The following is a 24,335-nucleotide window of genomic DNA, read 5'->3' as shown; positions in this document are numbered from 1 at the left end:
ATGCCAGGCGCTCAGAAGGAAGCAGGTGTTTGCCATAAATCATGTCATTTGCACAAACAGTCTAGTGCAGCCCATGAGCACAACCTTATCATACAGGGAATGTTTCAAAAACCAGGTTTCCAGACACTAATCAAGGGCCAACATGGCCAGCAGGCCCTTCTACAGACAGCACCCTCAGCTCCTGCCCACAGAGCAGCTCTTGAATGAGGAGTCTGGGGGGGTCTGTCCTAGCACTGGGCCAGGGCCTCGGTGGGGCCCTGAGGAGCCCCCTGGGGCCATGAGACCGAGGTCAGACCCACGAGATGATCTCACGCTCGCCTGTCCTATGTCTTGCGTGGCTCCAGCTTGGATGAGCTCTTGGGCTGACTGTGGGGACAGTCAGGAAATTGGGCCAGTGTCCAGAAAAGGGAGGGGCAGAGGACCCTGTATCCCCCAGAGGAGATGGGACTCAGGGTGGGGCAGAAGGGTCTTGGGAAGCCTGGAAGCAGAAGCATGCCTCTGTGCATGTGTGTGTGTACACGTGTGTGTGTGGGTAAGTGTGCATGTGGAGTGTCGTGGTCATGGTTGAGGGCAGAAAGTGCCCAATTCTGGAGACAGTGGCAGTGAACGAGTGTGTCAGCAAAGTGGGGCAGGACTGACTCAGGAGAGGGGATCAAGTGACCGCGTTGCCCAGATGTGGTTGTCTTGTCCCTTCAGTTGGGGGAGTAACTTTTTAGAATTCTGCACGAGATTTTCAACCAGACTTCTGTTCTCTATTTGCATGTGTGCACTTCCTGGTAGCCCCAGGCTATTGTCATCTTAATTCAGAGAGGCAGGGGCATGGGGTGGGGAGGGGCCCTGGCTCCGGTCAGCCTAGAAGTGTGACCTCAGGAGATGCCTTTTCGGGGGCTTCAGCTTTTCCATCTGCAAAATGGGAGGGCTAGACTGGAGGGTCCCTTCATCTCTAACATTCTAGAAATGGATGATTTGACGAGAACCTGTTTAGAAATGAATCGGGTTAAAGGCACAAAGAACAGGGTGTTGCTTCAATTGCCGCAGAGCTTTCAGCTGTGACACATGACGTCTTGGGGGGCGTCAGTGTGCGTGTGTGGTTCTACTGCCTGTGGTTTGCATGCTATTGGGGGAATCTCCTCTTACTTAGAAGTTAGGTAAAAACCGAAACTGAAAAACAAAACAAAAACTTCTACAGCCTCTCCTAGATTAGACAGCTGTGGGATTTCCAGGGGTTCCGCCCCAGACCCTCCTCCCTACCTCTCCCAATCCCCTCCCCCTGCCCCCCTACTCTCACTGCTGCCTCCCCAGGGGCTGATCTGGGGCCCACCCTCCTTGTTACAAGGAACCTGAGCGGCTCCTTCACACCTTGTTCCAAACATTAAAAATGGGGTAGAAACATGGGCATCTGCACATGGCTTCCCGAGGCCCCGGGACGCATCTTTGCAGCCTCTCCATCTCCTGGGAAGAGCCCTTTGCGTCTCCCGGGCTGGAGGCTCCGGATGTGATGCTGGCTGGTGCTGGAGCCAGCGTAATCTGCCCGTCCACGTGCAGAGCCCATGGTGGTCAGCACCCTCGCCTGTGGGGTTCCTCCAGACCGTCTCCACCGTGAGGGTTGCCCACGAGTGCCTCAGATGTCTCACACTAAAATCAAGCTTTTGTCTTCACTCTTTTTCAGAGAGAAAACAGCAGGTCGATGAAGCCAGTCTTAAGTGTGATCTCCATTCCTGCCCAGCGCTCTGGCGCAAGCCCAGGAGAGTCTCCCGGCTCTGGGATCCAGAATGACTCCCAGTGGGAGGTGGTTCTTCTGTTGACCTGGCTCCCTTGGTGGTCTGAGGTTGTCACCCTCAGGGCTGAATTTGTGAGCAGTGTGTGTGTGTGTGTGTGTGCACGAGTCTGTGTGTGTGTGTGCACACATGCTCAACTGGAGACCCACAGGATTTCAGCTCTTCTGAGGCACCTAGAAGCTGACACGCTGGGTAGTGAGACGAGCAGCCGGGTGAGAATGTAACAAACGTTGTATGAAAGAAATCGACTTTGTTACCGACTGGCTTGAGGGAGGGACGACTGTGTTGTCTGGAAGTGTTAGGTTCATTTTATATTTGTGTCGGGAGAAATGTTCAGCTCTGGTGCAGACACTGGTGGCAGCCAGACCACGCTTGACTCCCTGGGTTGAAATTGAGAGAAAACTTATAGGATCAGACAGATACGCTTTTCTTTGGTGGGTGCAGGGTTTCTGCTGGGCACTGCGCTATTAATCAGCCCCTGTCCAAGAAGAACTCATCCTTTCTGTTGTCATTAAAGGTCAGTTACTTATTCACGTGGACAAGACTTGGGGCCAGTTGACTGCTTCCCTAGCTGAGGCTGATGTCAGGGTTTTCATCTCAAGTCTGAAATCTTGTTTAACCTTCCATCCATAGTTTTGTCTCGTTCTGATGACTGCATCCTCTTGGCACATTTGTTGTACTCAGAACCGAATGGCAAACAATAGTCTTGCATTAATAAAAGCCACCACGGAGCTCTGGGTGAGCTTCCAGTTTGAAGGCTGATAGACTGTAGAGGCGTCAGATGCACTCCGTAACCCCGAGCACTGCCCGTGGGCCTGTGCTCCGCTGGGGAGCTCCTGCCCCGACGTACACCTGCACAGGACAGCAGCTGTGCGAGTTGGCCGTTTAGGATCTAAAGATGTGCATTTGAAACCCAGCTTCACATTCCTTGTGTTTCTTTGGACCATTGTGCTTTTGCATGTTGTACCTATGTCTGGAGTAGTTCATATGCCCTCACCACACGCTCCAGACACTCAATCAGAGCTTTGTAATTAAAAAAAGCAAACTCTACAGGAAAGAGAAGCATGTAAATATGTACCAGTGCTTATGAAGCTGTTGTGGTTTATATGTAAAGAGTATTTACACAGCAAAGGGAAAATGGCTCAGTGAATGTTTTAAATAACTCTCCATGTACCAGACTGTATTTGTGTCCCTGCCGTGTTCCTGTAAGCACACGGTTATTTGCAATGTCAATTCTTTAGACATCATTGTTTTTATTCGTGTATCACAGGCACCTTCTTTTCATCTGATTACAAAATCCAGCATTTCAGGACTGGGCTTTTGCCAAAACAAAAGGCAAGTATGAACATTTGTCACTGATTCCTGCTGGTCCAGTGAGCATCTGAAGAATTCAAGTGTTTTAAAATAATGTGCATTTTCTAAACCCTGGAGTATACCTTTTATTCAAAGTCAGTGGGCTGGATTGAATTTCCTGCAAGTATTTGTGCTCTCTGACTGCTAGCTCTTCAAGCAGGGGAGTCTGTGTGTAAATGCATCGCTTCCTGATGAAGCAAGAGGAGGGACCCGAAACGTTGCCAGAAATGTTTACTGTGTAACCAAGACATGGACATGTGTACAGCGTCACAATTATCAACATAATCACACTGTGTGCACAATACCCAGAACGACATAAATATTTTCATTTGTCTAAGCTAGAAATCCATGTAAATTGCAGCTTCCTTGTTGACACAGATGTGTGTGAACCTCGTTTCCACAGTCTGGCGTGCCAGTTGCTGAAGGACTGTGGCTCTTCCTTAAAGTGATCTGCCCTCGAAGAACCCATAGCCTTCAGGACCCGCTGCGTGCCTTACACGGCTGGTGAACACCAACGCTGGAAGTCAGGAAGGAGGGAGTGCCGGGAGTGGGTTTGGAGGCATGTGACATTAATCTACATTTCCCATCACCCCATCATTGAAACCTTAAGATGGCTTGTGTGTTTTAACACAGTAATGGGTTTATGTTTAGGCTCAGGAAAATCAAGGTGTAAATATATGTATCAAATCATATATTTGTTTACTGTATATTTTTAAAAGCTTTACTGTAAATTTATGCAAAAACAAATTAGGACTCGTTTTTCTCCTGGCACCATGCCGGGGCAGCATTTGTGTTCTCTGAAGCAATTCCTTAATAACCACATTCTAAACGTGATATTCTGTTCAGTGCTAAACAGTATTTACAGGCCTAAAATAGGTTTGTATGGTGATCAACTACAAAATTTTACACATATTTTTGTATTGTGATTCCTATGATATATACCAGAGAATTTTTACTTATTTGTAAATTACTGTACAGTTTTAATAAAAAAAAGATTGTTTTAAATCTTAGAATATCAAAGTTCCCCTCCTCACAAGGCATTAAAGTTTGGACTTATCGGCTATGTTAGCCACTTCTGTGTTCCGTGTCCATTCTCTGAGCAACGATGCCTCCTTCCACACAGCAAGGGAACCTGGGCCTTCTGCATGCTGGGGAGGGGGAGCCAGGCGTCTTACCTGCAGCCTCACCTTAAATCATGGCAAATCACTTGGAGGACAGGCTCTGAAATCAGAGGTACCTCTGAAATCAGCACCTCTGGGAGGTCAGCCACCAGGGAGGCCCCCTCCTGTAGCTGTTTTATCAAATGAGAACCGGAAGAGAAAATTCGAATAAGTTAAAAGAGTGAAAGAATTTTTAGGAACGAGTAAGAACACTTGGCAACAGATTTCAGCGGAGGACGACCCCACACATGTGAGTAAAGGTCACTTTATTGATTATTTTGGGGGAGGGCAAACCAGAGGTGGGACGAGGGAATGGAAAAGTTGCTGATTCATCTCTGCAGAAGGATGGGCGCCAGTACTCCGGGGTCCCCGCAGTGACTCTCATTATCCCAGCTTATGCTTTGAAATGCTGGCTGCGCTAACAGAATGAAAAGGATGTCTTTTCCTTAAAGATCGTCTCTGCAGGGCGCGACGGAGTGACTAGCCTCGCCCTGTGACCCTCTGCTGTGTCTCACCCAAAAACCTTGAACTCGGCTTTAAGGGAGATAGGGAGCAGCTCGCGTGGGCGCTTCCCTGTCCCCCTACTCCGACCTTCGCGACTCGCCAGACGATTTGGAGTCAGAGGCTCCTTGCCCTGTGTGGGAGCTCCCACGGGGCCCAGGAATGTGGCTGGCCTTCCGATGGACTGTGGTTTCCTCAGTGCGTGCTCCCTGCCCGCCCGCCCTTGCTGCGGGTTGAGCGGGAGGTCGGGACCCACGCGCGCCCCGAGGGCGAACAGCGGCCCTTCGCTGGGACGGAGCGCGCGCCCCGGCCAGGCTGGCGCGTTCAGCACTCGAGGCGTGGACAGCGCCAGCACCGCGCGGGCGCCTGCGGGCTGGGGGCGGGCTGGGGGACAGGGGCGGGGAGAGCGCGAGCCCCTGGCCGCCCCGTCCACACGCGGCGCGCAGACCCGCGCAGGAGGCTCCGCGACCGGCCGCCCCTCGCCCGCTCCCGCCATGGCCGCACGCCGGCCGCAGGAGCCCGCGAAGCCTCTGCCCGCGTGCCTGGGGACGCTGGGCACAGGCAGCCCCCGGGCCCGACCCAAGCTCGGGGGCGTCTTCCGCTGCGTGGAGGACGCCTTTGAGAACAAGACGCTGCAGTTGGACGCGCTGGGCGGCGGTCGCCGGGACCCTCGGGCCAGAGAGCCCTACAGTGGGCTCCGCGGCGACCCGGAGCGACCCGGTGAGCCAGACGAAGACGGCCCAGAGGCCGCAGCAAGTCTCCAAGAGCACCCTGGAGCGCCCCAGGCCCGCGGCCCACAGCAGGTAGTGGCCGCAGGGCAGAGGCTGCGGAATGGCGGGGCCTGTGCGAGGGGGACGCGGGCCCTGGACTCCTCGAGAGACGCCGCACACCCACGCCGGAGGCCGCAGGGCGGTGGGCCAGGGGTTCGTCCTCTTCCTAAACCCCCCAGCTCCTCCGAGGGGCGGGGCGCGAGGGCTCCCAGCGGGGCCTCCTCCTCCCTGACTGGCGAGTCTGGGCCCGGGACTTTTCTTTCCCGCGCGCCCGCCTCAGCCCCGCCCGGCGGTCTGGGCCTCTCCAGCCCTGGTTCTGGGTCCCTGGTCCGTCCCGGGTTCTGGAGAGCTGTCTCTCTGTGTGTCTCTCTTGGTCTCGCTGTCTCTTTCTCTCTTTGTCTGCCAACTTGTCCCCTCCCTCCTGCCCCTAAGCTTCGCGAGCTGACCGTGCTTGGAGCAGCCTTGCGAGGAGGTGCCTCCACCGCCCAATCCCAGGGTCAGTGGACGGACCGGTGCTCCCGGCCCGGCCCTGGCCATCCGCTAAGGAGCCCGGCTTTGGCCAGAGACACCTTCTCACACAGCGTCCAGCTCCTGGAGTGCCTGGAACTGGATTTGAGATTGGGTTCAATCCCCGTTGCCTTGGATTCTCGGGTCACCGGGAAGCGGGCCCTCGGCTGGGCAGGGGCGAAGGCGGAGCCTGGCAGGACATTGCTGGATCTCTCCCACCCTCGTTCCTGAGGTGCAAACTCCACATACACACTGGCCGGGACCTGTCGCAACGCTCTCCTCCCCTCCTCCACCCTGCACGCGTCTGCCGGTCCCCGCGGGACCCGGGGCGCAGGGATCCCGGCCTGTGGCTGCCGCAGGTGTCTGGGGCCGGGGAGTTGGGGGTGGTGGTCGTGGTGTTGAGCACGGCCGGGACAGGGCTCGAAGGCAAAGGAGCAGCTGCGGGCCGGGGGCGGGGCCTGGCCGGGGCGGGGCCTGGCCGGGGGCGGGACCGGGAACCCGAGCCGCGCGGGGCCGAGCGCGCTCGCACTTGGACGCCCGGCGCCCCCACGTACCCGCCCGGGCTCCGCATTTCCCCGCCCGAGTCCTCCAGGCCGCCCCGCCTGAGCCAGGCCGCGTGGGCCGACCGAGGCGGCGGCGCCGGCCGGAGGAGCAGGATGTCCTTCCAGGGCAAGAAGAACATCCCCCGCATGACGGTGAGCCCGACTCCCGGCCCCCGCTCCGCCCTGCGCCTGCCGCCCGGGGCGGGGCCTAGCCTCAGGGTCCCGGCGTGGAGCCTCCTGGCCCCGCGCCGGGTCCCCTGCCCTCCAGGTCCAGTCCCCACGCGTGCCCCTGTCCCGGCGCTGGCCCTTCTCGCCTGGCTCCTTCCCGCGCCGCCGGGGTCCCCCGCTAGCGCCGCGCCGGACCCCCTTACGGAGCCGGACGCACAGGTCCAGGCCCTGCCGGCTTCTCCCGGACCTCCTCTGCGCCCAGGAGGGCTCGGGACCGGGGAAGGCCTGCTCCCCAGGGCGCAGAAGTCCCTCCCTCCCCGCGGTGGCCGGGCCGGCGGGCCGGGATCCGGTCTCGGAGCTCTGCCTCGGGGTCGGCGGGCGGATACGGCCCTTTGTTGGTACCCCTGGCCCGGCCTCGAGGCCGGAGATGCTGTTCCCCGTGCGGCGCCCGCCCCCTGGACCGCGCCACCGCCGCGCCCGGAGCTCTTTGTCCGAAACAATGCGACTCAGCTCCGGCCCCTAGGCCTGGAGCCCTGGCGACCCGAACCCCTCCATGGAGCCGGAGTTCGGAGACCCCGGGGGAGTCGAGCGCTCAGTAGTCGCCGCTGACCCCGGCAGCCCCGCGGTCTGGAGGACATCCTCCGGCACCCACACGCACCGGTGCTGGAGGTTCGACGTCCACCCCCGGCTGCCAGGAAACAAAGCCGCCCCCTCCAGGACGCCAGCAGCCCGGCGGAGGGGGGTGGGGGTGGCGGGAGGCGCCTGGGCGCCAGCTGGACGGTGGCGGGGGAGCCCTCGGGTCTCAGACTCAACTCTGGGCTTGGCCTCAGCGGGAGGGCGGCGGGTCCGTGGCTTTGCAGGTTCATTTCCTGAGATATTCAGGGATGAAGGAGCACCTCCTTGAGCATCCTGCCTTGAGACTGGCCCAGGGTCCTGTCTGATGCAGGAAGCACGCTGGTGGCTGGCAGGGAGGTGGGGGTGGGATGGGATGACCCAATCCCTGGGTGGTCAGAGGAAAGGTGGCTGGTTTAGGGAAACTTCCACCCTTATCCTGATGAGTGTTGGGCCCCACCCAGTTACCTTTTCCTCTTGGTTCCAAAGCCAGGAAGGTACCCAGAGTCTGAGTCCAGGGGCCTGAAAACCATGGGGCGGGAGAGCTGGGGACCCAGACCACCGGTCTCTTCCCTCACAAGCCTTCCTCTTCCTGCTGGTTTTCCTTGGGCTTGTTTGACAATGAGTTGGTCCACTGGGGGGGGGGGGGGCTTGTTGAAGGGGGAACACTGCAGGGAAGGCAGGCAGGGTCTAAACACTGGCTGCAGAAGCTGGGCAAAGTGGGTAGTTATGATGTGACCAATCAGGGCTGGGTCTAGGGCCCGGGGGGCCTGGGCAGAGAGGCTCTGCAGGGCTCGGTGGGAAGGCCCCAGCGGCTGGGAATGGGCGATACTGTAGCCCAGGAGTCAGCAGGCTTCCCCAGTGGGCTGGATATTCTCAGCTGTGTGGGCCGTACTGTTTCTGTCCCTACTCAGCCCTGCCGGGAGCGCAGTCACAGACAGTGTGGGAACGGACGGGTGTGCCTGTGTCCCAGCACAGCTTTAGCCGTGGATGTTGAAACGTGCATTTCATATAATTTTCATGAGTTGTGAAATACTCTTTTTTTGGTGTTTTTCAACCAACACAACATGTAGAAGCCCTCTTAGCTCCAGGATATGTAAGGCCAGTGGGGGGCTGCGCGGGCTGTGGCAGTTTGCTAACCCTTCTGTAGACTATGGGCGGTGGTTTTACCTTTAATCAGCAGAATCCTAAGAATTCAGTCCAAATGGTTAGATGTCGGTAAGAATAGAGAATAACGTAATAAGGCTCATAAATAATGAATCATTTATCATCTCAGTAGCTTCTTGGAGTTCTTCTAATTGCAGTGCACAATTTGATTCTCTTGGCATCAGGCTGATAGTGTGTAAACAGCCAGAAACCCGGGCTGGAGTCCTGGCCTGGCCTCTGGGTGGACACCTGGGAGCCCCAGGCACGGCGGTCCCCAGGAAACGCAGCTGTCATTCCCGCCTGGGCACGTCATAGGGAGGGCTGAGGCTCGGACAGGATGATGGAGGAGATGGCTGTAAAGCCGTGTCCTGTCGACATCGTTCTGACTCTGCCTTTCTGCTCCCTTCTTGTGTTTCTCTCCATTATTCTCCAAGGTCAGCTCGTCACCCCTGACAGCCACGTAAAGTTCCATTACATGACACCCCCATTTCTGCCTAACTCCTCTCCTTCTGGACCATTTGGTGGGATTCTTAGAAGTGGTTTTACGTCTGCGAGCATTGGATCAACCCCCACCTGGTGCCACAGATCAGTGCTGTGGGGGGTGGCCCACCAAGAGCTATCCTTGCTCCCTGACCCTTTGTTCACCTGTTGGTGTCCTCCAGGCAGCACCAGAACCTGGGTCACCCCGATGTCTTCCTGGCCCTTCACCCCCATGGCCTCTCCATCAGTAGCTCCTACCCACGTGACTCCCAGCCCCTCTGGAGTCCATTTCTCATCAGGCCACATAATCCTGGCCCAAGGCCCCTCATCTCACCTGGTCAACCTCAGAAACTGCCCAAGAGATGGCCATGTTTCCATCATTGAACACCATGGTCTACCTTCTACACAGAGCCAACATGATGTCTTTTAAACACCCATCAGACCATGCTTAAACCCCTGCTTAAGGCCCCCCACTGGCAGCCCACGGACTCCCCAAGCCCGGCATGCCTTGCCCTCCCACCCCTGGCTTTGGTCCTCTCACCCCTCCCCTCAGAAGGTTCCAGCCCCAGTTTCCTCTCATGTCCTAAATCAACTCAAGCTCTTTCCTGCCTCAGAGCCTTTGCACTGGCAGCTTCCTGGCCTGGAACGCTGCCCTGGCTGTGTCACCTCCAGCATCAGCCTCTCAGAAAGGCCCTTCTCCATCCCTGAAGCTGCCACACCTCCTTCCCTGTCATCGGTCATGTTACCCTCCTTGTGGTCTTGAGTTTGTCACAGTCTGTGATGGCCTTGTGTGTGATTTCTCGTTATTGTCCATCTCTCTCCGTGGGGATGCATCCTTCCCAGGGGTCGGGGCCCCGCCTGCTGGGGCGCTGCTGTACCTCTGCCTCCCGGCACCACCACAGGCCGAAGCCATTCTGGTGTGAACCGAAGCCCAGCTGTGGCCAGGAGCTGCCTCGGTGTGGGTGGAAGAGGAGGGGTGGGCCTTCCAGGCCAGCCGGACCCTGCAAGGCTTTGTCCAGCTCTTCCCTCAGCCTGGGCTTTATGAATTCGGTGATAAATGGGAAGCTGTAAATATGACCCATTGTGCTGATGCCCTTCCACTAACGCTGGCCCGCCTTGACGAGGTGGGCAGCTGGTCCTGGTTAATCCCTGTGCCGTTGGCGAGGCCAGGCTGCCTCTGTGCACCCTCCACCCCATTCTTGGGGGATGGCACGCAGTGCAGTCTTCAGTGTTCGCTTTTGTGTATGCAAATTGTGCCCTAATGTTTCAGTCTTAATTCCAGAGTAAGAAGTCCTACTAAAGGTGGTGTTGAGTAACTCAGTTTGGAGAAAACATATCCAGTTTTCATATGTTTCCAATAGAGTGACCGCCTTCTGATCAGAGGTGGGAAGATTGTGAATGACGACCAGTCCTTTTACGCTGACCTGTATGTAGAAGACGGTTTGATAAAGTAAGTTTCTGCCTCAGATTTCCTTTTTTTTTTTTTTAAGATTTTATTTTTCCTTTTTCTCCCCAAAGCGCCCCGGCACATAGTTGTGCATTTTTAGTTGTGGATCCCTTCAGCTGCGGCATGCGGGATGCTGCCTCAGCATGTCCCAATGAGCGGTGCCATGTCTAGGCCCAGGACCCGAACTGGCAAAACCCCGGGCTGCCGAAGCAGAGCACGCGAACCCAACCCCTCGGCCACGGGGCCTGCCCCTGCCTCAGATTTCTTAATAGATCATACATGTGCACATTGATCACACGTTATCCAGAAGCTTACTTTTGGGTGAAATCCATGTAAATGTTTCTTTCTAAAACCCTGTTCTCTGGAAACAGCTGTAGCCCAAGCCTTTGTGATAACAGAATCTCTCCACTTAGTCGTAAGTTCTCCAAAATAAGACAGTGGCCTCCACCTGTCTTTGAGTTATCACAGCTTTAGGACGATGCAGGGCTCACAGCAGGTGCGTAATAAATGTTTCCTGACCACCCCTATCAGCTTCTCTGCTTGTATCTGTCGAGCAGCTCCACCCACTAGTCAACTGACCTGCCAGGGGACCCCACAAGGGCAGCGCCATGTCCATAGGTTGGATCCTCCATGGTGACTGTCTTGAGCCACTGAATGGGGTGTCCTGCTCTCTGACAGTCTCCAGGGGCTGATCCAGTTAAGTCTTGGCCATTTTGTCCTTTGCCTCCAGCAGAGGTGCCCAAACACGTGCTTCTCAGGTCCGCAGTGTTGCAAAGGAGCCCGTTCAGGTTCTGATCCAGGCTCTTTATAACCAGTGAAATTTCTCTTTGTTGCTTTCAGACAAATTGGAGAAAACCTCATCATCCCTGGGGGCGTCAAAGCAATCGATGCCCATGGCCTGCTGGTCCTGCCAGGTGGGGTCGACGTGCACACCAGGCTGCAGATGCCTGTCCTTGGCATGACCCCAGCTGACGACTTCTGCCAGGGGACCAAGGCCGCCCTAGCAGGAGGGACCACCATGATATGTGAGTGTCTGCCAGCGGGGAGCGCCCGTCCCATGTCTTAGTCTTCTGAGCAGGGTGTGTGTCGCAGGAGTTTTTCTCAGTCCTATTTCCGTTGATTATAGCTCAGTCTCATAAGCCCTGGAGTGTTCTCCGTTACCCGTGTTTCTCACTCCGAGTCATGCCTTGGCCAGGAGGAAATGCTCCTGGGATTTCTTAGATTCCGTCTAGAGCAAATGGATGTGTGCCCAGTAATTTATTATTTTCTGGACAGCCAGCAGCTCTCCAGGTTTATAAAACCCACATGCCTTGGGCAAGCAGAGAGGCTGTGTTGCCTGAAACGTCAGACACATTCCCCTGAACCTCACACCTCCGACGCTCGTTCTGTACCAAGTTCCGGCCCCTGTTGAGAAGAGCTAAAGACAGAGGCTGTGTTTTTAGAAAAAGGATGATGAAAATACTTACTGTTATCCTATCAACAGCCACTAGAGTTACCATTTCTTTAGTGCTGGCTCTTTACCATCCTGACATGCTTCAGCTCGTGTGCCCTCCCCATGAGACCCCTGAGCTCAGCAGAGAAGCCTCTTTAACAGATTGTGAGGTGAACTTGCCTGCCCCCCATGCGCTGGCTCGTGGTCAGCCCCGAAGCCAAGATGGGACCTCTGGGCTGGGCCCTTTCTCTCACGGCCTGGGAGGCCCCCAGCTCAGCAGTGCTGAGTGCAGACGTCTGTACCGTCGTGGAGCCCTGGCCCCCCATGCGCTGGCTGCGTGGCCTCAGGTAACTGGGCTAACTTCGAGAAGCCCTGCTTTCCTAGTCTGTGAGAGGAGGAAGAGGAGGACCCTCCTCAGAAGGTCGTGAGGACTGAGTGAGGGCCTGTGCGTTGCTTGGCTGTGCCTGGCACGCTGTAAGTGCCGCCACTGCTGCCGTCAGAAAGGGCTACTCCAAGGACTCTGGCCACTTCACAAAGTGACATTTAGCCATTGTGAAAACCATGGCTTGGTTTGTTTACTCAACCACAAAGTGAGAAAAAAAGCAACGATGGTCCATCTTTTCGTTTGACTAAGGAGACTGGTCATTGCAGGCCATTGCTCATGCTTGTCACTGGTGGCCCAACCTGGCCAGGACATCTTCGTGGTTGATGTCACCTGCTCATGCCAGTGCTGAGGCATCAGACAAGCTATGATGTGTCGCCATGAGGACAGAGAGATGCTGCAGGCATGGGGCTGGGCTCTGTCTAGCTGTCTGCCTTCCTCAGCTGCCAGCCCCAAGCTGGAGCTGTGAAGGTCTGGCAGGGTGGCAGGGACGGGGGATACCCCCTCCCATGGGGTCCTGGGTCCACAGTCTGAGCTGTGGGAGTGTAGGGGCCCTGTGTGGGAAGTGCTGGAGGAAGGCACAGCATTTGCCAGTGACCCTGGGGTGGGTGCGCATTTCTATTGACCACCCTCACTCCCAGCTCTTTCCCTGCACCCAGGAGGTACTGTGAGCAGTGCTCAGACTTGGACACAAGGTTGGGAGGGAGCGGTCATGTGCCAGTGCAGTGGCCACGTGCACTTGCAGTTTCCGCAGGGGATGGGTGGCACTGTCCAAGGTGTGCAGTCAGTGGGGCACCTGGGCGGGCTCACTGGGTCCAGCACCACAGACAGCGGCACCTTCCAGCTCCTGCCTCCACCTGCCCTCCAGGTGTGCCTCACTCAGGCGGACACCTGTGTTGGAGGTTAAGGCCCTTAACTGCCACTAGCGCTCCTTGGGGTGAGATATGTCCATCAGGGAGTGGGGTGGCTTGAACCCAGACTTTGTCTCTCTGCTCAGACGGAGGCCGGGGGCCGTGGGGTGGAAAATGCCTCTTTGCACAGAACCCATGGGCAAGTTCAGGGCTTACTGCCCGTGGCTCCTCCTCTGCTCTTGTCAAACATGATTTCTGATCCCTCGGGAACATGAAACCAGTCTCCCTTGGAGGCCTAGGTGGCTCCCAGTGACCGGGTTTGGGGGCTCAGCTGACTGCGCTGCCCCCCACAGTGGACCATGTGTTCCCCGACACGGGTATGAGCCTACTGGCGGCCTACGAGCAGTGGCGGGAGCGAGCAGACAGCGGGGCCTGCTGCGACTACTCCCTGCACGTGGACATCCCCCGCTGGCACGAGAGCATCAGAGAGGAGCTGGAGGCCCTGGTCAAGGACAAGGGTGAGCAGCGGCCCCCGCGGCTGGACTGAGGGGTGGCTGGAGGGGTGGGTGGGCGCAGGAACCTGGGCTTCCTTGGTCTCGGGAGGGAAGGACACCCACTCTGGCCTCTGGCTGTGCTGGACTGTGCATGCGTCTGACCCCAGGGCAGGTGGCCAGGAACTGGGGGAAGGTGAATGAGTCTCTCTGAGGAAGGTCTGCCCTGCGTCCCCAGCATCTGGACTAGAGGCCCTCCACCTCCCACATCTGAGGGACACGTCCTGTGACCGTCCTCCTCGCAGAAGGGCGTGGGAGTCACAGCTCCTGTCTTGGTCCTTTGTTTCTTGGCCCTGGGCAAAGGAGAAGGACTATGCATTTTCCTAGTATCGTAAGATCCTTCTAGAAGGAGAATGCTTTAAAACCTACTATCCTCTACTGCTGCCTGTGCTGAAAGAGGCCAGTCTATAAACAGACTTTAACTTTTTTTCATCAAAAGTCCTGAAGGTAAAACCACATGGAAGTTTCCTAGTGGATTTGACAAAGTTAGATGAACGTTGTAACTGATCCTGGTAATCCAGCTTCGAGTGTGGTCCATGGTTTACAGCCTGGAATGGCAGGATGGGGTCCAAGCCTATGCGGGGCTGGCAGGCCAGGGTGCCAGACTTGCTGGCTGCAGCCCCTGGCCGGGCCCAGGAGGCACAGGGCTCTCTCACCCCCAGGAGACACCTGCCCGTCTGCAGACCTGCAGGAGGCAAGGAGGCTTTGTGGAGGCCACTTCCCAAAGAGTGTCTGTCCTCACACCAGTGGCCTTTGGTCCTCGGGAACCCCTTCCCTACCTGGGGCCTGGCAGGGTAGGCTCTTGGCCTCTGTGCCTCACTCCAGCAGTAGCTCTGCCATCCTGGTGGTACTCGTAACTGTACTTGCGGGGGGGGGGGGCCTGCGTCTCAGAGCAGAGGTAGAAACCAGTCACCTGCAGCACCTCCCACTCTGGGGCAGTGCTGGGCGGGGTCTGCTCCCAGCAGAGCCAGACGTGGGCCCTTGGCCCTGGCCCACTGGGCAGTGTCCAAGGCTGGCCTGCATGCTGACCAGCAGCCTCCATCAGACACCCTGGAAAGGTTATCACCTGCAGTGGTGCGTGTGGCATGGGGTGACTCAGTTCCCCCACAGTGTGCCTTAGCTCCTCACATTAGCACTTCTGACCCAGTGAGATGCCAGGGAGGAGGGAGGGGCCTCGGGCCTGGGGGGGTTTGGAGGGTGGGAGGCTCGGGACGCTGCCTCAGGCTCAGATGGGTCTCCAGTCTGGTTCCGAGTCCTGGGGGAGGTGGGGAGGTGCTGGCTGCCCACAGGAGAGCCCAGCCTAGAGAGGTTGACCCTCCTCCTCTTGGGCCCTGACGCCATGAGCAGCCTGGCCTGTTCCTTCTGCTTTTCCTGAGAGCCCAGCCTGGCTGAGGACCCCGAAACCTGCCTCCCCCACAGTGGGTCCCCCAAGCACGTGCTGTGCGCCAGGGCCTGGCAGGGTGCGACTCTGAGGCCCCCGCAGGCAAGTGATGGGCTAGATGGCCAAAGTGAGGGCCACTCAGCATGCTGTGGCCCGGGCCATGTGCCTGTGGAGACCAGGGAGGACCCAGGCAGCGAGCCCAAGGCACATTGCTCCCTCCTTCCTAGTGGTGGGAGCTAGTGAGGGGGTGTGTGGGGGTGGGGGGACGTGAGGAGAGTTTGTGAGGGGTTTGAGGGGTTGTGAGGGGGCCTCACCTGTGTTTGCTGCTGGGGAAAAATTGGTTCCTGACCCTGGAGCATGAGGAGCAGACAAGGAAGGGGCTAGGTCCCACTCCGTCCCCCATTCCTGGCTTGCTGGTGAGTGTATGTGGGGGCCACCGGACGAGGGTCGCCGTGGCAGCTGGTGAGGTACCCATGGGAGAGGGCTGCCCCACCCCCGGCCCCTCTGGAGATGGGGGAGCAGCGAAGGCTCCCTGGCGTCTGACTGATGATGGCCGAGCCTCCCACCGGCTCGCCTCTCCTCCAGGTGTGAACTCCTTCCTGGTCTTCATGGCATACAAGGACAGGTGCCAGTGCACCGACGGCCAGGTAAGGGCAGGTGCCGAGAGGAGGGAACGTGTGGGAGTCTCTTAGGCTGCCGCTGGGAGAGACGCAGCCCCACACGGCCCCCATGCGCCTCTCTTCCCAGATGTATGAGATCTTCAGCATCATCCGGGACCTGGGAGCCATGGCCCAAGTACATGCAGAGAACGGGGACATCGTGGAGGAGGTGCGGCCAGGGCGGGGGTGCAAGGGGGACCCTAAGACAATCAGATGTGAGCATTTAATCCCACAAACCTGAGGGCGGGAATATTGAATGGATTCCAGTAAATAGCTTGCCCTGGGTCAAAGGTCAAGCAAGCAGGGAGTTAAGGGAGCCTGAGTGGCTTTTGGCCCGAACACAGATCTTTTTGTGATCATCACACTTCTTATCAAAAATTCCCCAAAACCAAAATGTCTTTTCATGGGAACTGAGGCTTTCCCAGTGCCTTCTCCCCAGGGACTGCAGCCCACTCTGGGAGCTGGACACTTGTGTTCCTTTCACCAGGGAGTGCATGTGTTGCATTAGTGGCCTGTCCTTGAGTCACAGCCCAAGGACCTGGGGAGGGCCCTCCCACTGCCCCACTCCGTTCCCTTACCCGGGGCTTTGGGGTGGGGCACCCAGGGCTGTGGGTGGGACGCCCAGGCTGTGGGTCCCACCCTTGAGTTTTTCTCCTTGCTCCTTTGTTTTCCCCTGGGCTGGAGCGGCCACAGGTACAGACCCTGCGGGTCACCCAGGAGGTTCAGGGGCTCCTCATGGGGCCTGGTGGGAGGTCACACACACACAGCTCACCTTCCTGACATCCCAACCCAGAGAGAAACTTCCTGGGACTCTGCCCAGCTCCCACGTTCGAAAGAAGGCGATGACACTTGGGGAGGGCGTGTGGGCTTCCCAGGTCCTCATCCTTCCATTTGACCATGAGGTCGTCGGGCACTGCATATGCCTCTGTGGTCGGGGGCCAGGCTCAGGCTACACCATCAGAATGTCGTGGGTCAAGCTCAGTATACAGGCGGGGGGCAGAGAATGCCAGGGAGATACCCCACCAGTGTTGAGGAGTCCAGTTATGAGGGTTGGAGGGGTTCTGCCTCCCCTGCGTTCTCACGTCAAAGCTCGGCTCTGTGTCTTCATTTACATGTGAGGGATGCTATGGCACACATATTCCAGGGTGAGCGTGCTGACGGGAGACGTCGTGGGTCCACCCCAACTATGCAAGCCCCCACTGCACACCCCCAGATATGCCCCCAATGGGGAACACAGCATGGCGGGCAGGACTGTGGGGTGGTCTTGGCCGCGTCACTAAAGAGCCTATGACCTTGGGCAAGTCCCTGCCCCTCTCCAAGCCTCTTCCCTCGTCTATAATTTAGGGAGATGAAGTCCTCCTCTCCAAGGTCCATCTCGCCCCTCCATTCTGAGTTCCCTGTAGTTGGGAATTCTGGGGGTCCAGGACTCACCTCGGGGAGCAGGGCTCATGTGAGGTCTGGGGTCAAGAATCACCTCGGGGAACAGGGCTCACGTGAGGTGTGGGATTGGGACTCACTTTGGGGAGCAGGGCTCACGTGAGAGGCCTGGGGTCAGGACTCATCTTGGGGATGTGGTCTCCTAGGCTGTGGACCTCATGGCCAGGCCACAGCTCTCCAGGGCTCTGGGGGCACCTGGCTGGAACGTGGTGTCCTGTGGTTTATTTAGGAGCAGAAGCGCTTGCTGGAGCTCGGCATCACCGGCCCCGAGGGCCACGTGCTCAGCCACCCTGAGGAGGTAGGATTGTGCCTGCTGAGAGGGCACCCCAGTGTGCCACCTTCCCCTGGGGTCGGCCCTGCCCTCATCGCCTGGGCAGGGCTATGACCACACTGTGCATGAATCAGTGGGCCCTCGCCCACCAGATTCCTGTGCCCCCATGACCACTGGTTACCCCAAAGTATTTCCCTTGGGCCTTGAAGGGCCAAGAAGGCCATGTGGTCAGGCCCTGGGGGCTGATGGGTCAACCCAGATCCTGGGCACAAAGCCCCAGACCGGCGTCCTCACGTACCCAGGAGTGCCTTCCCTGGGCCCAGGATTTATGGGTGATCTCTGGGTGTCCTGTGCCCACTGGTCAGGAGGCCCCTGTGTCCTCGTGTGGCCTGAGCACCCGCACATCCCCAGGTGGAGGCTGAGGCCGTGTACCGTGCCGTCACCATCGCCAAGCAGGCCAACTGCCCCCTGTACGTCACCAAGGTGATGAGCAAGGGTGCAGCCGATGTGGTTGCCCAAGCCAAACGCAGAGGTGAGTGTGCGGCCCTGGACCCCACACGCTTGGGGAGGGGCTCTGTCGGGGTCAGGAGTCATGTTCTCAGTCCCCCGGGGGCTCTGCTGGCTAAAGGGAGGCTCAGAACAAAGCAGGCCCAATAGAGAATAAGCCTGCCGCCCTGCCTGGCCTCTTTGTGGTGGGGACCTCATTCTCAGGACAGCAGGGGTGTGGCCTTTGGGAGAGGCGAGTGCCTGGTCCCTGTGCAGGGTAGGGGGCCCAAGTCTATGTCTCCACGGAGCATCAGCTGCTCACCAGGGGGCCTTGAAGCAGACCGTGTGGCCTGTTGGCCCTGTTTCCACAGGAGTGAGAACTGTATGTGTGTGCGTGCACATGTGTGTGTGTGTGAGATTTGATTCCATGTGCACTAGAACCTTGCCCAGCTGACCCCACTGGGAGCCCCACATTACTGTCACTGGGCACCTCCTGCATCTAGTAGCTGGGGTGCTTGCCCCAAGGGCTGGGTGCTCTCTGCCCACAGGGCACCCCCACAGCTGGAGGAGGCGGTGGGTAAAGGAGACGAGCCCGGGGTCTGAGTTGACGTGTGTTGCTCCAGCTGTGGTCCAGCAGGGGTGCCCACAGGCCTGACCCTCAGCAGGGGGGTGTGAGGGAGCAGGTGTGGAGACGACCCCCCCGAGGAGCCCCAGGCCAGCTGTGCTTGACCAGGGCCAGGTGCCCCAAAATAAGGGGACAAGCTGTCCAGGGTCGGGAAGGCGAGGGACAGTTGGGGCACATCAGCAGCGCAGTGCCGAGGCCTCCGCCCTGCTCGGGTCCCGAGGGCATGCAGGTGGGCTGGGCGCCTCTCACGGGGCCTCACTGCAGGGGTGGTCGTGTTTGGGGAGCCCATCACTGCCAGCCTGGGCACCGACGGCTCACACTACTGGAGCAAGAACTGGGCGAAGGCGGCGGCCTTCGTCACATCGCCCCCCATCAACCCCGACCCCACCACCGCAGACCATCTCACCTCCCTGCTGTCCAGGTATGGAGCTGACCCAGGGTGGCCCCAGAGTGGCCTGCAGGCTCCATGCCCCGCCCTGACCTCAGCCTGCTGGCAGCTCCAGGCCTCTCCTGCATGAACCCTGGGCCCTCGTGTCCCCCACGCTGAGGCACCAGGGCTGCCCAGCGTGGCTTTCTCAGATGACCTCTGGGCCCCATGGGCCGTGCTGGCCAGGGTCGGGGTGAGGCAGACCGGGACCGTCTGGGCTCCTCTGAGCCCGGCTTGTTCTCAGCGGTGACCTCCAGGTGACCGGCAGTGCCCACTGCACCTTCACCACTGCCCAGAAGGCCGTCGGCAAAGACAACTTCACACTTATCCCTGAGGGCACCAACGGTGTGGAGGAGCGCATGTGCGTGGTCTGGGAGAAGTGCGTGGTGAGTACAAGGGGGCACACGGTGCACCCACCAGGAGTGGGGCGCCAGCCGAATTCTGACGGTCCATCAGAAAGGGAAGCCACTTAGCCAGTAAATTCATAGCGTGGAATAGAGGTCGGAGCGCGTGGGCCTGGGGTGTCACCCCTGCCAGCGCTGCCATCCAGGGCCCCTCAGACATTCTGTTCCGCCCGCCTGGAGGAGACCCCCATGGCTGCCACACAGCCCCGGTTCTCATGGCACATGAAGAATGCATCTGTGCACACGGCTCAGGGAGGGCGGGCCCCCGTCCCCGGTGGAATTGCACTCTGCGTGTTAGTGGTCTCCTAGAACGCCTGTTTCCCTAGACTTCCGTCTCACTCGGAAAGCCCTGCCTGGTGTCCTCTGCCCCCTGCACACCCCACCCCGGCCCTGAGCTCTTCCCTGGGCTGAGCCCGACCCCGGGCTTCCCCCACCGCCCTACCTCCCCAGGCCTCCTGGCCACCCCAGAGAGACTGTCACGTCCTTCAGGGGACACAGACGTTGCTGTGGGAGCTTCACCATTTGTTCACCCTCCGAATGAGCACAGAGACCAGGCTCCGTGCACAGGAAGGAGCAGACCAGCCGCGTGACTGAGAGGGGCCTGTTGATTCACACGCACAGTGCCTCCACCTGGGAGCGCGGTTCCGATGCTGCTCGCTGCCCGGAGGGCAGGGGCCCGTGTCCCTGGAAGCCCTGAGACCAGGCCTCCACGGGTCCTTGGGAAGGGCGCTCCCTTCCCCCTCAGCTCGGCCTTCTTGCTTCTCAGGTCTCGGGGAAAATGGACGAGAATGAGTTTGTTGCTGTGACCAGTACAAATGCAGCCAAGATCTTCAATTTTTACCCAAGGAAAGGACGAGTGGCTGTGGGCTCCGACGCGGACCTGGTCATATGGAACCCCAAGGCCACGAGAATCATCTCCGCCAAGAGCCACAACCTGGTAAGAGAAGCCTGCTCCCTGAGTCGGGGCGGTGGCCTGGGGAACTCCTCGTGGCCTTCCCCGGAGTGTTCCAGGGGTGGCACTCACAGGCGGCAGCAGCTACTTTGCTCATCCCAGTGCTGACCATCATAGGGACAAGGGGCCCACCCCACTTGTGGGAGAGTTAACCTTATTGCAGGCTCACACCCCTCCCCTCTGTCCTTCTCAGAGGCCTGTGATTCAGGACCAGGTGCGCTCGGCTGGGGCCTGTTCCTTCTGAGTTCTGGCCCAGCCGAGTGGATTGCGTCCAATTAGGGGTCTGAAACAGGCTCGCGGGCCTCCGAGGACGCTGCTCGGCTCACAGGGTGCTCTGAGGGCTGGGAGGGCCACAGCTGCAGTGCTGGATGCTTGGCCCTATCTCCCCAGAATGTGGAGTACAACATTTTCGAAGGCATCGAGTGCCGCGGGGCCCCGGTGGTGGTCATCAGCCAGGGCAGGGTCGTGCTGGAGGACGGGAACTTGTTCGCCACCCCGGGGGCCGGCCGCTTCGTCCCTCGGAAGACATTCCCGGACTTCGTCTACAAGAGGATAAAGGCGCGCAGCAGGGTAAGGCCTGAACCAGGCGGGGCGTGGGGTTCAAGGCCATCTCCGCATGCAGGAGCTTTCTCCTCCTGGTCAGCCCTGCCCGCCCAGGCTAGCAGGCAGCCAGGCAGAGTGGCTCCTCGCTCGCCCAGGGCACCTGATGGGCAAAAGTGCCAGCAAGGCCTGCTCCTAGTCACACACCCAGGGCAGCAGGGACAGTGGTGGGACTCAGACCCTGTCCTCAGGGCTCAACGCCCCCACTCGCTCGCTCTCGTCCCGTGCCTCTGCCCCACTGTGACCTCCCAGTCTGGGCTCACCAGGCAGCCATGAGTCCAAGCCACAAATCCTGAGGGAGGCGCCAGCTGGAAACACAAGCACATCTGGAGGTTTTGCTTCAATCCACGGACCACTGGTCCATCGTAGTGGCTGCTGGGAAATGCCTCTGACTTTGGGGCCATTTCCAAGGAGGACAGGATGCAGGGCCTCCCTCTCAGGGCCTCCTCGGGGACGAGTGGGGCTGTGCCGGGGCCCCAGGACGACGGCTACTGAGGAGGCAGTGACTGTGCTGGGGCCAGTCTTCGACTGCAAACAGAGGCCTCCTCTGCAGGCAGCCGTGTGTGAGCAGTGCTGCTCCAGCCAGGGTACTGCCACAAGCCTCAGGGAAGGAGGTGGTGTGTGCACGGACGTGAGTGTGTTCACGCCTGTGTGCAGGGAGGGGTGTGCACACACGTGTGTGTAGGTAGGAGGGGAGGCAGGTGTGTGTCCGAGCATGCAGGATGAGCGCCCTCATTGGTGGGGAGCCCTGGAGTTTCTGAGCCCGGCAGAATGCAGTGGGCAGGCTCTAGGCGGGAGCCCCCTGCCCTCCAGTTGCAGGGCCGGCTCGGCGCCCCTCACGCCCGCCTCCTCGCCCCGCAGCTGGCGGAGATCCATGGCGTACCCCGAGGCCTCTATGACGGGCCAGTCCATGAGGTGATGGTGCCCACCAAGCCGGGGGGCGGCGCCCAGGCCCGCGTGTCCTGCCCAGGGAAGATCTCAGTGCCCCCCGTGCGCAACCTGCACCAGTCGGGGTTCAGCCTGTCTGGTGAGTAGAGCCTGGGGGCGGACTGGGGGCTCCGCTGGAGCATCCTGAGGGACAGGAAGCCCCTGGAGCCGCAGGGCCTCAGGTACCAGGGCCCAGCCTGTGCTGGGTGGGTGAGCTTTGGGAAGGCTGCTAGCCCCTGCCCACATCTGGCCGCAGACAGAGAGCAGCCACCAGGGCTGGGCCTCCTCGTCCCATTGCCCTGCAAAGAGCTCAGGTGTGTGGGCCCAGCCTGGTAAGACCCTTCCTGCCCCAGCATCTGCCCCAGGGTGTGAGACCCCCTCTGTGAACCAGCCATGCTGAGGAGGCGGCTGTGACTTTGAGCCCAGGGGTGAGCATGGGATGCCCAGCCTCTGCGGGGACACAGTGCCATGTGGGAGTCCAGCTCCTCCAGCCCATCATGGCTCCCAGCCAGCCCCACCAGCCCTGCATCACATGCGAGGCACATCAAGAGGGGTCTGTGGGTGCTCGGGGACATGCAGGGATGCCTCAGAGGGTTCAGGTGGCCCCGGCGTGCAGGCCACCAGAGTCGGGCCCCTGGTCAGGTCTTGGCTGTGGTCCAGCACGATGTGTGACTGAGATTCTTCTAGAAGCTCTGAGCCCCGGGTTCTCCCTGCAAACCAGACAGACCCTTCCTCTCTCCACCCCTCTGGTGGGGGCCAGCCCACCCCTTGATGTCCTGTCTCATCCTCCCCCTCGGGGAGAGGATGGAGGTCACCTCCTGGGGACGCAGGGCCAGGGGCAGGTCCCCTTCAAATCCAGCATTGTCTTAAAAGCCAGGGACAGCCTTCTCCCATCATGGGGGTCTCTGTGCAGGGTGAGCCCAAGACCCACAGGAGGGACGAACAGGACTGGCCTAGCCTGTGCTCCTCGGGATGGGCGTCCTGGAGGGTCAACACTGACCTCCAGGCCCCAGCTGAACACAAATGCTGGCCTCACTCCCCCGCATCCAAGGCCTCAGTGATGGGAACGCCTGCCCGGTTGCCTTGTCTCCCTGCCACGGCTGTCTGGGGAGCATAAGGGACCCACAGTGGGTGGGTAGGCAGCTCTGCAGTCCGGGCCTCACTGGTGGGGCCAGCAGCGTCTGTGTCCCTTCCCCACCCGCCTTCCGCTGACCTTCCCGCACCCACTGCCCGCCTTTCTGCAGGATCTCAGGCCGACGACCACATTGCTAGACGCACGGCTCAGAAGATCATGGCGCCCCCTGGCGGACGCTCCAACATCACCTCGCTGTCCTAGACGTCCCAGCTGGGTGCCAGCAAGTTGGTGCTGCCCCCGCGGGGCGGACGGCAGCAGGGACCACTCAGCTCAGTTAGCTTCCCTTTGTTGAACTTATTTTGAAAGGTGCTTGGCCTTACCTTCCCCTCCCCAGAAACTCTCCTTTTGGGGTCCCAGGTCTATTACGAGGCGCCCCCATGAGGAGACAGCTGAACTTGGGGAGGTTTCACTGCCAGGGCAAGGAGGCTAGACATGGTGGTGGGGATGGCTCAGGTGGCCCCGAGCCCAGGTGCTACATGCCTCATGAAGACGGGGCGCCCACCGGGGGCCTCATAACCTGCACGGAACAGGCTGGAAGGCTGGGGGCCTTTGCTCCCTCCTCCCCATTACACATCACTGCCCTGTGAAGCCCCCAGCTCCCCTGCCTGCTCCCGTGGCCGGGGGTGCAGCCTGTCCCCCCTCCACCTCAGTGTAGGCCGTGAGCTGAGCCCCGCCCCAGAGCTGCTGTGACTTCAGGGACCCACCAGGCACGTGGCACAGGGCGGCGGCTTCCTGCAGGACTTGCGGACTCACACACTTTTCCAAGGACCAAACCTCTGCTTTTGTAGTAGCCCGTGTCCAGGGGAACTTAGGATCCTTTAGCTGAGATGCCTTCCTTTTGTGACTAAGTGTGCACTCCGGTAGTTTACTAGACCAGCAGTTTTGTGCGGTGAGGACAACTGTAGCCAGGGATCTGCATGCCACCCACAGCCCGGACGGCCACGCCGTCACCCCAGTCTGATGGGAAGGGTCAATTAAAGCCGTCTGGGTCAAAGCCTCCGGTGCGTGGAGAGCCTGGCTTCTCTGCCCCTATACCATCCCGCACGAGTGGTTTATGCGTGGACCTCGGGGACATTCTGCCTAGCCTGGCTTCGTGCTGACTGCAAAGCTGGACCTCAAGACCCCCCGGAAAGGACAGCTTTGCTGGGCCTCTGGGCTGGGGAAGGTGCAGGGCTGGTCTGGGGGTCAGGGCTGTTCCTCTCGGGGGGGCCTGAGAACCGTGCCCAAGCCCAGGCCTGCCGGTCAGAGACAGCCAGAGGGTCAGAGGGACGTTGATGTGACCCACGCCGGAAGCTCAGAGGGAGAAGGTTGGGCTGGGAGGACCTCTGCCCACATCCTGACTGGACGGGCC

The 24,335-nt window shown here is 59.3% G+C and overlaps 2 protein-coding genes across 52 annotated transcripts in view; both read left to right on the top strand.

Moving 5' to 3' along the window:
• JAKMIP3 (Janus kinase and microtubule interacting protein 3) overlaps positions 1-4,207 on the top strand; it is a 129,535-nt gene extending 125,328 nt beyond the window's left edge. For all 50 annotated transcript variants that reach the window (XM_023636846.2, XM_070248279.1, XM_023636859.2 and 47 more), the window contains one exon: positions 1,670-4,207. The gene's annotated coding sequence lies outside the window, so the exon portion shown is untranslated. The remainder of the gene's footprint in view (positions 1-1,669) is intronic.
• Positions 4,208-6,521: 2,314 nt separating this feature from the next.
• On the top strand, positions 6,522-23,981 carry DPYSL4 (dihydropyrimidinase like 4). 2 transcript variants are annotated; one of them, XM_023636811.2, is made up of 14 exons: positions 6,522-6,764; positions 10,379-10,467; positions 11,305-11,489; positions 13,483-13,647; positions 15,647-15,708; positions 15,809-15,889; positions 17,387-17,455; positions 17,840-17,960; positions 18,804-18,960; positions 19,211-19,352; positions 20,137-20,307; positions 20,713-20,892; positions 21,784-21,949; positions 23,094-23,981. In XM_023636811.2, the coding sequence occupies exons 1-14, from the start codon at positions 6,726-6,728 to the stop codon at positions 23,183-23,185; spliced, it is 1,719 nt and encodes a 572-aa protein (XP_023492579.2). In that variant the 5' UTR covers positions 6,522-6,725; the 3' UTR covers positions 23,186-23,981. The 2 variants fall into 2 exon arrangements, with proteins under 2 accessions (XP_023492579.2, XP_070102301.1); XM_070246200.1 differs by lacking the exon at positions 6,522-6,764 and adding an exon at positions 6,792-7,448.
• The last annotated feature ends 354 nt before the right edge of the window (positions 23,982-24,335 follow it).

The sequence above is a fragment of the Equus caballus genome, chromosome 1 (assembly GCF_041296265.1).
Source record: "Equus caballus isolate H_3958 breed thoroughbred chromosome 1, TB-T2T, whole genome shotgun sequence".
Taxonomy (NCBI): Eukaryota; Metazoa; Chordata; class Mammalia; order Perissodactyla; family Equidae; genus Equus; species Equus caballus.
This window is presented reverse-complemented; position numbering and strand designations above follow the sequence as displayed.

Coding starts and splice junctions, on each gene's coding strand:
- DPYSL4 (XM_023636811.2), top strand. CDS start 6,726: ATGTCCTTCCAGGGCAAGAAGAACATCCCCCGCATGACG. Junction 17,456..17,839: donor TGCTCAGCCACCCTGAGGAG/GTAGGATTGTGC, acceptor GCACATCCCCAG/GTGGAGGCTGAGGCCGTGTA. Junction 19,353..20,136: donor TGGTCTGGGAGAAGTGCGTG/GTGAGTACAAGG, acceptor CTTGCTTCTCAG/GTCTCGGGGAAAATGGACGA.